At 42.5% G+C, this 14114-nt stretch overlaps 5 protein-coding genes across 5 annotated transcripts; 2 read left to right on the forward strand and 3 right to left on the reverse strand.

Annotated features, from left to right (window-relative positions):
• Positions 1–413: 413 nt before the first annotated feature.
• Positions 414–5264, forward strand: SAMD00019534_055790 (hypothetical protein; the record flags this gene model as incomplete). Its single annotated transcript, XM_012899070.1, has 10 exons — positions 414–441; positions 584–636; positions 712–805; positions 866–1194; positions 1251–1453; positions 1529–1611; positions 1683–2035; positions 2100–2504; positions 2571–5062; positions 5138–5264. The coding sequence occupies 10 exons, from the start codon at positions 414–416 to the stop codon at positions 5262–5264; spliced, it is 4167 nt and encodes a 1388-aa protein (XP_012754524.1).
• Positions 5265–6613: 1349 nt separating this feature from the next.
• On the reverse strand, positions 6614–7126 carry SAMD00019534_055800 (hypothetical protein; the record flags this gene model as incomplete). The annotated part of the gene is made up of 1 exon (XM_012899071.1): positions 6614–7126. A coding segment is annotated over one exon (513 nt), but the record flags the coding sequence as incomplete, so codon positions are not given.
• A 384-nt stretch (positions 7127–7510) lies between these two features.
• Positions 7511–9158, reverse strand: SAMD00019534_055810 (hypothetical protein; the record flags this gene model as incomplete). The annotated part of the gene is made up of 3 exons (XM_012899072.1): positions 7511–8164; positions 8263–8492; positions 8582–9158. Coding segments are annotated over 3 exons (1461 nt in total), but the record flags the coding sequence as incomplete, so codon positions are not given.
• Positions 9159–11506: 2348 nt separating this feature from the next.
• SAMD00019534_055820 (hypothetical protein) lies at positions 11507–12409 on the forward strand (the record flags this gene model as incomplete). Its single annotated transcript, XM_012899073.1, has 1 exon — positions 11507–12409. One exon carries the CDS (start codon positions 11507–11509, stop codon positions 12407–12409), a length of 903 nt encoding a protein of 300 aa, XP_012754527.1.
• Positions 12410–12542: 133 nt separating this feature from the next.
• Positions 12543–13926, reverse strand: SAMD00019534_055830 (hypothetical protein; the record flags this gene model as incomplete). Its single annotated transcript, XM_012899074.1, has 2 exons — positions 12543–13717; positions 13839–13926. The coding sequence occupies 2 exons, from the start codon at positions 13924–13926 to the stop codon at positions 12543–12545; spliced, it is 1263 nt and encodes a 420-aa protein (XP_012754528.1).
• Positions 13927–14114: the final 188 nt, after the last annotated feature.

Consider the following 14114-nt stretch of genomic DNA (forward strand, 5'->3'; position numbering starts at 1 on the left):
GCCCAAGTTGCAGATGATCTAGACTTGGGTTCATTGTGAAAGTTCACAAAAAAACAGGAAGTCTTTATCCTTTCTCACCCCCACTACTCAATGCACCTTTTGATCTACACACACGTGTCAACTAAACACGCTTTACCCCCCTCTCACACTCACGACAATAGATGTAGGAGTGGTAATGAATGAATGGATGTGAGTGTATACGTGTGAGGTTAGGTATCGTGTGAATTGAATTGACTCTAGAGTTGAGTCAATTTAACTTATTCTCTCTCATTTGTCAATACTCTCTATATATCTCTACAACTATTACTACATCACTTCCATTATTTTATTATTGTAAATATATATATAAACATTTTTAAAACATTGAAGTATGTTTAAACTAAATATACTCAGATGTGATACAGGTTCTCTTTATGAGATACCAGTCAATCCTTCAATATTGTAAGTATAACTTATCAATGAATGAATGATTGAATGATTGATTGAAAGGAATACTAACTTTCCCATTTCAGGATAAGAACAATTAAAGAATCATTGGCAACTGTAACATCATTACCTCCTTCCGATCAGATACTTTTAACAGCCAAAGATATCAGTCTTAATTCAGACAATACATTGGAATCATATGGAATTGTTGTAAGTATCATGATACCATTTTAGAGGAAATTCATTTGATGGTTGACATAATCAATCAAACCATTTCACCAACAGCACGACACAGAGTTATACCTATTCAACAAGAAGATATTGGAAAACAATAGTCATGCACCTGATGAGGTCAACTTGTCCATACAGGACTTCCAAAGTATGTCCTTGTCACCTTGATTGATCGAGCCAACAACAACTAACATTACTTTACATTCAGTTCCAAGATTACCAACACCAAAGAATCTAAAAGAGTTGGAAGCTTCGTTTAATCCATTGAACAAGCTATTCTCATTGGAGTATCATTTGAACAATCAGGTGATTGCCACTCAGTATCTCAAGGATCAATTTGAGAACAAGACATTGCAATGCGTCAACACACTAAGTGAGCTCAACACACAAAGGAAGGGCATCAGTGTTGCACTGCACAGTCTCAGTGAGTACAAGAGCAAACTGGTCCACTCCTACAACTCCATCTCTGCACTCTTCAAGAAACAATCACCTCATTTCGAGTCCTTGCTTCTATCATTCGACAGTGACCTTCAACGAGTAAGTCATTTCATCATCATCGATCAATCAGACATCTAACATCAACTACACTATAGTTGAAGCAAGTCAAACTACATGATGCACTCAAGACAACGACAAAGAGTACACTACTTGATTGTATACCAGAGTTGGAGATGAGGAAATGGAGCGATCAATGCAAGAGAGAGTTTGAGATATTGAAAGGAAAGATCATGGAGCTTGGAAGCCAGATCGATTCAATAAGAGACTCTGTTGATATGAAGAGACCTTTGGAGATAAAGTAAGTGATGATCAATGTTCACAGATGGTCCATGGACCATGATTCCTAACCCGCCGACCAATCAATCAACCATAGCATCAAGGAGTTGACGGAAAGAACAAACCAAGCAAGGGAGCATACCAAGCATTTCCAATTGCTACATCAAGAGTCCTTGTCATGTATGTATATACTCTCAATCAATCATTCAATCATTCAATCATCCAATCTAACACAATCAATATGACGACAGACTCTGATGGTATCAAGAGAGCATTGGAGGGATCAAGGAGCAACCTGGATCAGCTGTCCAAGGTGGTGTCATCATTCAGTGAGATACAATACTCACAGGATGATAATATTAGGAACTCAATGAGGAATGTTGAGATATTGATGACCACTTTGATACTGTTCTCCAAGTCAAAGAATAGTTTCAATCAATATGTATTCTCAGAGCTACGATCCATTTCTAGATTGCAATCAGAGATGCGTCAATTGATGAGCAACTTCTCCGTATTGAATGAGGCCATCTCCAAGCAAACCAACAACTTCTTCCAACTAGAGTGTATACATCATATGCCCACTGCCTATCTCGATGCATTGAATGTAAGTCCAACAAGACTGTCCAAGTGTCCATCCATCAATCACTAACACTCATAAACACTCTTAGGAAACATCAAGGAGGAGAAGATTCGACAATACAATCAATGCCAATGTATCACGCTTCATTGAGTCATTGAATATATTCACGGCCAGTGAGAACCAAAAGAGACAGGCATTCTTTGAGAAGGTGTATAGATATCTGCCACCACATATCTTTAACTCACTCAAGGAGCCATTACCATCATTCCAGCTACACCTACCACCCTTTGACACTCAACTTCCCTCGATCAGCGACTCCCAAATACTGCGCGTGGACATTGACGATGACTTTACACTCATCGATGGCTTTGATCCGAATCTCCAAAAGACCGCTACATCCTCATCGTCATCATCATCACATGTCCAAGTCCAGAGGAAGCCACCCGAGTATGAACGATCATTCAGTGCTTCATCACTAGAGTCCAAGATGAATGTATGTACCCTCAATCGTTCACTCTCAATCAATTAACCAACTCACTCAATCAATTAACTCCCTCAGGAGTCACAACAACTGGAGAAGATTAGGATGTTGGAGTCCAGACTACAGTCGACATTCTTGATGGCATCAAAGACTGAAGAGAAGTACAGGGACCTCCAGGAGAAGTCCAGGATCATGCAGTCCGACAGCTCAGTCACCAATGGACTGAAGCTTCAATTGGAATCACTCAAGAAGGAGCTGGAGGAGAAGAAACAGGAGCTCGAGCACCTGTCTTCAACAATCCAGCAGAACTCAGAGTTGATTGACTCACTCAATGAGCGTGAACATGAGATGTCCACCAAGATCATCCAGTTGGAGATTGAATGTGCCACCAAGAAGCAACAGTTGGTCACCTGCAATGAGAAGATTGAGAGTCTTCAGCGAGAGATGCTCACCAAGGAGACTCTCGGTCTGGAGGAGTCCACCTCCTTGCAAGCGCAGTTGGTGGCGCTGGAGAAGGACAGCATAGCCCAGGCCAATCACATTGATGAGCTCCAACAACAAATTGAATTGAAGCAAGGAATTCTCGACAGCACTACGTATGAGAAGGAGAACCTGCTGTCTCGGTTGAATGAAAAGGAAACAAAGTTGTTCGAGTTGGGCGAGACCAATGCCTCACTAAGGAATGACCTCAGCACCACCAAGGAGAAGCTGTCTATCTATGGCGAGCGAGCATCACTTCTCGATCAAGACAAGACCGAGTTGGAGGAGTTGAAGGCAGATCTGCAATGGCAACTTACACAACTCTCGGACAAGATCAAGAGCCTAGAGGATGACATTGCAAACAAGGAGGCCAAAGCGTCACAGGACCAAGAGACGATCGAGTCACTACGCGCAGAGACCAAGTTGTATCAATGCGAGAAGGAGAATCTCTCTACCAACTTTGAACAACTCCGCGAAGAGTACAACGAGCTCCAGGCATCATTCGACGAGAGCTCGGCCAGACAATCAAACAAGATCGAACAGCTCCAGTCATCAATCGATCAATCAAAGGTGTATGTGGAAAAGATGAATGCCGATATGAAGTCGATCCAAGAGTCCAAGCACAAGGAGGTCAAGGATCTGGAGGAGGAATTGTCCTCTCTGAGACTGGTCAATGAGAATGATGGACATGAGCTGACAGAGCTGTTGAACCAGGTCGAGGTGCTCAAGGATGAGATTGAACGCCAGAGAGAACACCTTGAGATCAAGTCAAGGAAGCTTGAGCAAGCCAATTCCACCATTGTCGCCAAGGAGAGTGTCATCACCGATTTGAACAAGAAAATCAATGACATTGAAGCTACCTGGAAGACCAAGCACTCAGATACTGTTGGCGCATTGACAGACAACTGTGATGATCTAGCTACACAACTAGAGCGCAAGACTGCCTCCATGAGCAAGTTGGAGCAAGAGTTGGTTGCCACTGTCGAAGTCATCAATGATCAAGCACATAGTATATCAACACTCGAGTCAAAGATCAAGGACTTGAAGCAGGATATCAAGGAGAGAGAGGCACTTCATAACAAGGACCTGGCCAACAACGACCAGCTCATGGATGAGAGCGACAAGCTCAGGAATCAGGTGCAAGAACTGACCAAGATGCTTGTGGACAGAGACTCGAGCAATGATTTGTTAGAGTCGGACAAGTTGGCACTGATCAAGCAGGTGTCGTCGTTGGAGAAGCAAGTGGCCCAATTCGAGGTGGTGTTGTCATCTGAGCGAGAGTCACACAAACAAAAGATTGGCAAGGCTTTGAATGACATGGAACAAGTACTTCAAGAGAAGGCAATGCGAGATGTTGTTATGGATTCAAAGGAGGAGGCCGTCCACACTCTTAGACAGGAGGTGACATCTTTGGAACAAACTTTAAAGCTTCAAGCATTGGCTATGGCTGAGAGCAATCAACAGAAACAGGTACTCGACAAGGTACACAAAGAGTCCACGCAAGAGTTCAACGAGACAATTGCTCAGTTGAATGAGTACATTGAGGAACTCAATCAGAAGAACAAGAGACTTCAGGATCAGCTGGACAGTGTCAACTTCAACTCAATAGGCCAGCACGACAAGATTGAGAAGTTGCAGTCTAGCATGGACGAGAGAGAACGTGTCTACCAGATGGAGACAAAGGAGAAGGACGATCACATTGACAGTCTGGCCAAGGATAAGCAGACCTATCTCGAGTTGATCAAGAAGCTGCACGTGGTCTTGGACACCAAGTACGATATTGGCAAGCCACAGGCTGTGTTGACGCATGCACGCCATCTCAAGGAGAACTGTTTGTCGTTGGAAAAAACATTGGAGGAGTTCACCAAGAACGAAAGACTACTGTTGGAGAAGATGCAATCACACGAGCAGTCAATGGTGGATATGTTCCTGTCCAAGGACAATGAAGAGGTGGCTCAATTGTCAAACTTCCAACATAGTCGCACTGTGGTCTTCAAGAACATCAAGAATGACGTCTATGAAGCAGTGAACATCAATGCGCCACACTACTACCTTTCATATGACAGCTTTGATCTATATAGTGATGAGATGTAAGTAGTACTTATCCCGTAATACATCACTCATAAACTAACACTCGTCCAATCAATCGATCAATGAATGAATAGATCCAAGAAAGATATAATCATTGGAAGTATTGTAGAGATAAATGAGTTGACAGCTGACTCCTCTCATCCATATGGTCTACCAGCTGGTACCACGTATCACGAGCTACTTGTATCAAAGCTACGATAGTCAATTGATTCGTTTAGATAAAGTTATTAGTTTTGTTTATGATTAGTTGTTTGGTTGATTGGATGGTTGTTCAGTGGATGGACCCTCTGAGAGTCATATAGAGGGTGTCATTGTTTCGCATGTTATAAGACAGAGGTGTTCTTTCTAAATTGAGGCGATGAGGTCCATATGTCAACGTAAGGACTGAGAACCTATCCATTGATTTGCCTTGGAAATAATAATCCAGTATGGTCCTAAAAGGTGTCATTGAATGGACTGTCCATCTAGTTTTCCTCCAGGACCGTCAATAACCAAGTTCAAATGCTCCGTTGATGTTTGTACATTGTTTGTTGTTTGTACATGTGGCAATGTAGTTATTGTTGTTATTGGTATTGTTGTTGGAGGCTTCGTAATGAAAATTTGCTTTTCTGTTGATGGAGGGATACTCGTAATTAAAGGTGACTTGGTTGATGTTGTTGTTGTTGTTGGGGTTTGCTGGATACTGACAATGGTTGGTGACATTGTTGGAGCTCGCTTTGCAGTTGTCTTTTTTGGTTTGTTAATGGACAAGTATCTTGGGTCCCAAATGGTGATGTCTGGAGTGTTGCCAAATTGGTCATTGTAAAAGGTCAAAGTCCTTTGATATCTTGTCCTCTTCATGTCGTCCGAGTCATAGTTTGATAATGGTCTGTAATGAATTGTTTGATTGATTGCATCGCACATTGATAAATAACTCTCGGTGTCCAATATATGATTGCGCCATACAATGTCGATCAATGGTGATGGTAATAGTTCAGGTGTTGTATCGAAATCTGAATCAATGACCTTCAAAGCAATGAAATGAATGTATTTCTTAACCAAGCGTTGTCCATGAACTCTAAGATCACTATGTTCTCTCGTCACAAGATCATACAATGCAAGCTGGTCGACTTTCTCATAGAGCTCATACATGATCTCCTTCACATCTGGAATCTTTCTTTTCCTTGCCATGTTTATCTTAATCTCTATGATTGATTGAAGGGAACCATACAAAGACGACAATAAATCTTTGTCATGCCAAATAAAGGTTGAAGTCTGGAAAAAAAGGTAGTTCCCGGATGATGAATCTATGTCGTCTAACCCCAGACCTGTCATCATAAATGAATCGGCCTAAAGCCGAGAATGAGTGTGCAATTGAATGCAAGAGGAACAAGAGATAATTATAGTAACTGATAACATTCTTTGAGTATGAGTGGCTTTGAAAAAAGCCTTTGGTATGTGCGATCACATTGATGGAAATCCTCTGCTCGACCTAAGATCTAGGTAGATTAGCGATTGAGCCACTAATGCTCTTAGTATGCCTGAGAAGCCTCGGTCTTCTTGGAAGACTTGGAGGATGACTTGGTGCTCTTCTTCTTGCTGGTTGGGAAGTGGGTGGTGCTTGGGATGACACCACCTTGGGCAATGATGACCTTGGAGAAGACGGTGTTCAGCTCGGCATCGTTTCCAACAGCGTGGTTGATGTGCTGTGGAGTGATACGGGTCTTGCCACCCTGCTCGCAGGTGTTGAAGGCAAGCTCGAGAATTTCGATCACCAAGTACTCCAAGACGGCGGCCAAGTAGACTGGGGCAGTGGATTCGACACGGGCAGTGTAACGGCCCTCACGGAGCAGACGCTCGATACGGGACACTGGGAAGATGATAGAGGCACGGCCCGAACGCGAGACAGACTTGGCGTTGGGGTTCTTCTTCTTGATGACCTTCTTCTCACCGGTGGCGGCGGAGGCGGCGGCCTTCTTGGTGGCGGCTGGCTTGACTGTTGATGCTGATTCAGACATGATTAATGATTGAGTAAAGTAGTTGTAGGTAGAGATATGCTTTAGAGCAGAGAGAGTATGTTGCACAGATATGAGTGAAGTGAGATGTTGATAAACAATGTGTGTTTGATGATCCCACGTGGGATCAATAAATAGTCGAGAGTAAAAGAACAAAAATTAGAGAACAATCTGGCAACTAACACTCACTTCACTGTTTTAGTCGGATTTTTGGATTGAATTCAAATTTCAAAATTAGCGCCATTAACTCACCCTCCTCTTTTCAACTGTTTTCAAATTCAAATTCAAATAATCCGTTAGAATTAGTGAGTCCACCCTTGATAGATTACTTGGTATACCTTGGAGCTCGATGAATGAGTATGATTAATCATATCGTTTTAATTATTATTTAATATGTTACATGTTTTGAATGGCACAGAAGACAGGTCACAACAATGATCATGGATGACACTTCTCCAAGTCAACTGATGATGATGAATCAGTTGAAGATATATCAATGTCAAATTGATTGTTATCCACAAGTGATGCACTGGATGTGTTGTTGTTGTTGTTGTTGTTCATATTGTTGTCTTGACCATGATGTTCGCCATCATCAGTGCTCAATCTAATGTTTGTTGGCATCTTCCTAATACTACCTCCACTATCACTACCACCAACTACATTGGTACCAGCAGGGAATGACTTGGAACAGCGAGAGTTGTCATTGGATCCAGAACCATCGGAACTCAGCTTGAACAGTGATGGCGCGCATAACTTGAGTTTGTCGGCCAGAGCGTTGTTGAACCACCATGACTTGAGCCAGATGCGTCTTGACTGACTGGTGACACCGTAGAAGACCAGTGTCTCAATGCCTATGAATCGCATAAGGAATTGAACACAGGCGTATAGTTTGAATGGGACTAGGGTGGCCAGGGCTGAGCATGCCTCATTGTCAGCACTGAACATTACACACTTGATATAGTTGACGATGCCATTCTGATACATGTCCTTATTGCTCTGCATATACAAATGGAATATGAAGCAAAACAAGAACTCTATAAACAGCAACACCACAAATATCATCGTCCTAATATTCATCTTGATCATTCTCGTCTTGCCGCTCACTCCCTTGAGTTTGGATACTGCGGCCACAATCTAAAGATGTTTGATTGATTGAGTATGGATATGAGTATGAATGAGTGAGTGATGGATGATGGATGACATACCTTGTATACTTCGTAGCAGACTAGGAATATGGTTAAGAGACCAAATGATAGGATGATGGATAGGGGTATCCAGAAGACACCATTCTGCCACTTCTCATCCATTATCCAACAACCAAGTCCTTGTACAGATGTACCATATTGATTGTAAAACAATGGTACAATGGCCAATATCACTGCAATGATATTAATCACAAAAATATAATATATCTTATAACTTGTAATATGATTCACTATATTGATTGATTGAATGAAATAGTTAGTATGTCTATGTGGGGGGATGTGATGGAATGATTCCATAATGAATCACTTGGATACATACTACTTCTTATGACTAACCATAGATCAAAGGCAATTGATACCCACCACATGGCTGCGGCGATCACTCCATATTGGAAGATGAATCCTGTGGCTGCACAGAGAGTGTCGAATTGACGTGCATAACGTCCTGGTTCCGGACAGAATGCACTCATTCCCTTGGGTATGTAGAATAGTTGTGAGAATGATACGATCCACACCATCAACGAGTAGAATATGATGCCCATTGTATGTCGACTAAACTTGCGATTGATTGCAACATATGTTATCAGATTGATTGTCGACAATACAAATGCTATCGGTGTGAGTATTGATGAGATGGTGTATAGAGTGTCCCATTGCTCATCGTTGAATATCGGTGATGGACATGGCAGGGCGCAGTTGGTGCCATTTTGATAATATCCATTGTTGTAGTCCGTGTCAAAGTTGGTAGCCTCGTGGTACACGAGTGGACTGTTGCAGCCTTGCTTGACGGGGGTGACGGGGCCGCTGGGTACCATGAGGAATGTGTTGAAGCAGTTGACTGTATAAGTTGGACTCTGACCATATTGTGATAGATTGTACATGTTTGAACTTGTTGGATAATTGAATATTCCATTGTGTTGCACTGAACAATTGAATAAACTACCTGTCTTTGATCCCTTGAAGCATTGATTGTTGGTGTCTTGGCAGTTTGCCAAACACACAGGTACGCCCAATGCATAAGTTGCCGGTGTACTACCATTAACACTCAATACAATATGTTGACATCCAGGGAATATCTAAAGTCACATGATTGTATAAGTGTGAGTGAGTGAGTGTGATTGATCAATCAATCAATCAAACTGATGATTGATACATACTTGATTACAAAGGAATAACCTATTCTTATCATTTGATGAACAGTTTGACGGAGTTGATTGGAACAAGTTCTCTGCCATAGTGGCATTTGAGTACATCTGTTGTTGTGATCTTGATTGTGTTACATAAATTGAATCTAAATGTTTGATTTATTGATTGAATGGATGAGTGAGTGATGTCTGGATGATGAGTGAGTATCATACTTACTTGGATCATTTATTAAACCTTGACAGAATGGATGTCCAATCCATGGTTCGCACCTGGCATTCAAATCAAGATCATAATAATGTTCCTGTCCATTTTGGACAGCTTGTGAAGTGGCTGTTGTTGTTGTTATTATTATTGTTGTGCTCGTGAACAACAAAAACAATAAATAAATTTTATATTTATACATTATTATTATTATTATTATTATTATCTGTTATAGTTGTAATATATATATAATAACTATATCTTTGTAATTAGAAATTGACCATCCAACTATCCACCCGTCCATCAATCAGTCCATGTTGAGATTGGAGATTGTAGTTGGAGTGATGTGTAGTGTGATGGTAACCAACGAACTTGGCGCCTAAGGTCTTTACACAGTTCATTAACCTCCAAACATACATACCTGACTGTTCACACGGTGTAGGGTGGGTAACCTGAAGGCTTATTAGAGTCAGATTGTTGTATCAATACATCCATCTATCTTCATTTGATCACCTGTACCCCCCACACACACACACACACACATATAGTCGTCTACTAAATTGAGAGGATGAGTCCTTGGTCGATTTCCAACGGACAGTTATCCATGTACATATAAACATACACCAATGAACAGACACCTTTTTCTTTACATATTTGTTCAGATTGATTGTGAATGTGTGTGTGGGACTAGTGTGTTTTTGAACAGGTGGCAGTTAACTTCATCACACTTGTTTTTGAGGTAGTTTTGGAATATTCAAAATAGATTACAAAATTAATTAAATTAGATATTATTAAATATGGGTTTAAAAGTAAAGACTCAATCAAATAAACATTCTAACTCACATCATTACAACTGTGTTCACCATATCATTTCATATTTATTATTATTACGGTTAAATACAAATATTTATATATTGCAATCATTCAATCAATCAAACAAACAAACAATCAATCAATCAATCAAGTTTACCTACTCACCCAACATAGTGTCATGATGTGATGAGTAAGTGATCTAATAAGTAGTAGTTAGTACATACATGTAATACTAATCAATGTCGATCAAACATTTATCCCTTTTATCATTGATTGATATAGATATCATGGAGAGACCTCGATGTTAACATACCAATCTAGATTGTTGGCTGGTTGTTCTCTTCAAACTATATCTGTATTCACATTGCTAGAGCTGAACCCTGCCTCCTTCAGACAACAGTCCAGGAGTATGTATTATGATTGTATTGATGAATGACCCAAAAAAAACAAGAAAAAAAAAAGAGAGTAAGTCCTGACCGAGAGATAGAGACAGAGATACAAAAGGCCTCGCGAACACAAAGCTTCAAGACCCTCATGAACATAAGGTCTGGAGAACATAAAAGGTTTCGATCAATGTGGGTCTCGATCCCACGACCTGCAGCTTAGAAGGCTGCCGCTCTTCCAACTGAGCTAATCAACCAATCGATGAGGGAAAAATGTGATTTTCACCGAATTTATATCAAAAAACGACTTCGCTTAGTTCTGTTTATTTATCCGCCTAGCGCCTTTGGCCCGAGATGGGATAACTATAGTATAATTGTGTCGAGCTAGGCCGATGGAGCAGTATACTCCAACTGGGTTTGGAGTATTTCCAGACCCTTGACGGATTAATAAACTGAACATAGCAGAGTCTTCAAGAACAGGCATTTAACATGTTGCTTAGCAGTGCTCAATCTAGATCACTTCTTTATCAATCACGTCAATAATTTAAGTCATCAATAAAAGGGATACAAATTGTTGATGATAACGGGAGGTTGTCTGGCTACGATCGAGGTAACATAGTTGAAGTAATTGGAGAGATAATAAGTTTGTGTGAGTGTTGGAATCATTTCAATTGTTGAATTCACTTGATGATCATTCAATCATGTCCACTCCACCTTCAACAGATACCTCCATGTTATTGTCATCCAATGACACTTCATCAACATCCACAACATCCACAACAACAACAACATCAACAACATTGTCAGAGCAATCATCCTCGCTTGCGACAACTACCACTACACCACCATCATCATCATCAACAACATCAACATCAACATCAACAAATAACAATATAGATGATATTGAACTGATTTGTTCATTAGCTGAGAAGGGCGAGCATGTCATTCAATACCTGTTGCTCTCAATTCATTCGATAACCAAGCATCTACAATCATTGCAATGGGACCCAGTGTTTCTTCACTCGATAATATACTCGCCTCCCGCCATGGGCAACACTGGCAATGGCAACAGCGGCAGCAACAACAGTGGCAACAACGTTAACAACAGCGCGAATAGTACACCACTGGCTGGAGCCAGTCCTCCTGCAGGCGGAGGCACGGCCACGCCGCGAAGCGGAGGAGGAGCGGACCAGCCGCAGCTTGGCGACCTCAACCTGAACATCGACTCATCAACATTCTACAAAGACAATGAACGAATGAAGCATCTCAACTCGCAGTGTCTAGACTATGTCGACAAGCTACAACAGCTCGTCATCGACATTGTACATATCAAATCAAAGTTGGAGACAGTCGAGTCGTCCAACAGCAGCACTACTGATGCAACAATGGATGAAGAATCTAGTAGTAGCATCGACACCAACAATGGCAACAACAACAGCAACATAGATATCAAAGAGAGTACACAATCAAAGTCAAAGGAGCTGGAGGACCTCAAGATGGTGGCCTACAAGAAGAACTGTATCATTAAGAAGTTGATTGATAACATGAGACTGCTACAGCTGAGTATCAACACAATGAATAGAGCCAACATATCGAACGATTGATCAGGAATAAAGTATAGTACATTATAATGGTAGATAGAAGAGTCGCCCAGCGGACGGAAGGACGTTATTTATGTGATTGTACATTGAGGTGATGGACAGGATACTCTCTAGACTCGCTTGGTCGTTCGTGCACTTAGCAGTCTCTCTCGTAGACGGCAGCAGCACCCATACCGGTACCAATGCACATTGAGACGACGCCAAACTTGGCATTGCGACGCTTGAGCTCGTTGAAGAGGGTGGCAGTCTGACGGGCACCAGTGCAGCCCAGTGGATGGCCGAGGGCAATACCACCTCCGTTGGGGTTGACCTTCTCCATTGGGATCTTCAGGTGCTGGATGCTGTAGTAGGCCTGCGAGGCAAAGGCCTCGTTGATCTCAAAGACGTCAATGTCGGCAATCTTGAGGCCGGCCATCTGGATGGCGGCGGGGATGGCGGCGGCGGGACCAACACCCATGATGGCTGGCTCGACACCGACGGCGACGAACGAGCGCAGGATCAAAGCTGGCACCAGACCGTACTTCTGGGCGGTCGATCTCTTCATGACCAAACAGGCGGCGGCACCATCGGACAGCTGCGAGGCGTTACCGGCGGTGGTGGAACCTCCCTCCTTGAAGGCTGGCTTCAACTTGGTGAGGTCAGCAAGGGTGGTCTGCTCACGGATACCCTCGTCCTTGTCGATGACGACGGTCTTTCCGTCCTCAGTCTTGACGGTGACGGGAACGATCTCGTCGACAAACTTGCCAGCCTTCTGGGCGGCGCCAGCCTTCTTGTGCGAGAGGACAGCGAACTCATCCTGCTCCTTTCTGCTGATGTTGAAGCGCTCTGCAACGTTCTCTGATGTCTGGCCCATTGTATTGTAGCATCCGCTGGCCACTGGGTCGTTCATGGCAACCTCGTTGAACTGACCCTCCCAGGCCATTGGGTTGAGCGACATTGACTCGACACCACCGGCCAAACCAATCTCGTAGTGGCCAGCCTTGACGGCGGCGGCACAGTTGGCAATCGCTTGCAAACCTGATGAGCACTGTCTGTTGACTGTCATGCATGGCACCTCCTTGGGCAGACCTCCGATCAGAGAGGCAACTCTGATCTCGGTGGCACCCTGTGATGATCTTGGCAGCACTGAGCCCATGACAACGTCGCCAATGAGAGCTGGGTTCACCTTGGTGACCTTTAGAATGTGTGCAATGACTGGTGCCAACATATCATCTGGTGAGGTCTCCTTGAAGCCTCCTCTCTTTGCCTTGGCAATAGCAGTACGGAATGGTGCAACAATAACAACATCATCTCCAGACTTTGTAGATGCGCCTAAATGTATTATATTTGATGATCAAGTCAGTTCTTATGTTCATCGACATGTCACATGATGGTCGTCATATATGTGCTCTGCATTCATAGCCTTGACTCGACTAGACTAGTTATCACTTACCAGTTGGGCAAGCAGACAAGACCTCGTCGGCTTGGTTGCCGGTGCTAAGGTGACGTCCAATGACTTCGATACGTGAGTTGTATGACATTATTATTAAAGTTGATGTAATAGTATGTATGTAGTTGATGTGAGATGATGAATGAGTGAATGAATGAATTGAATGAGGAGTTAGATGGATGAATGAATGAATGAAGGTGTGTTAGGATATCCAACAACCGTGTGTGTGGATATAATTTACAATTATAATTTAAATGGAGGACGCGATGCATGAGATCA

This window comes from Acytostelium subglobosum (assembly GCF_000787575.1).
Source record: "Acytostelium subglobosum LB1 DNA, scaffold: scaffold10, whole genome shotgun sequence".
In the NCBI taxonomy this organism is placed as follows: Eukaryota; Evosea; class Eumycetozoa; order Acytosteliales; family Acytosteliaceae; genus Acytostelium; species Acytostelium subglobosum.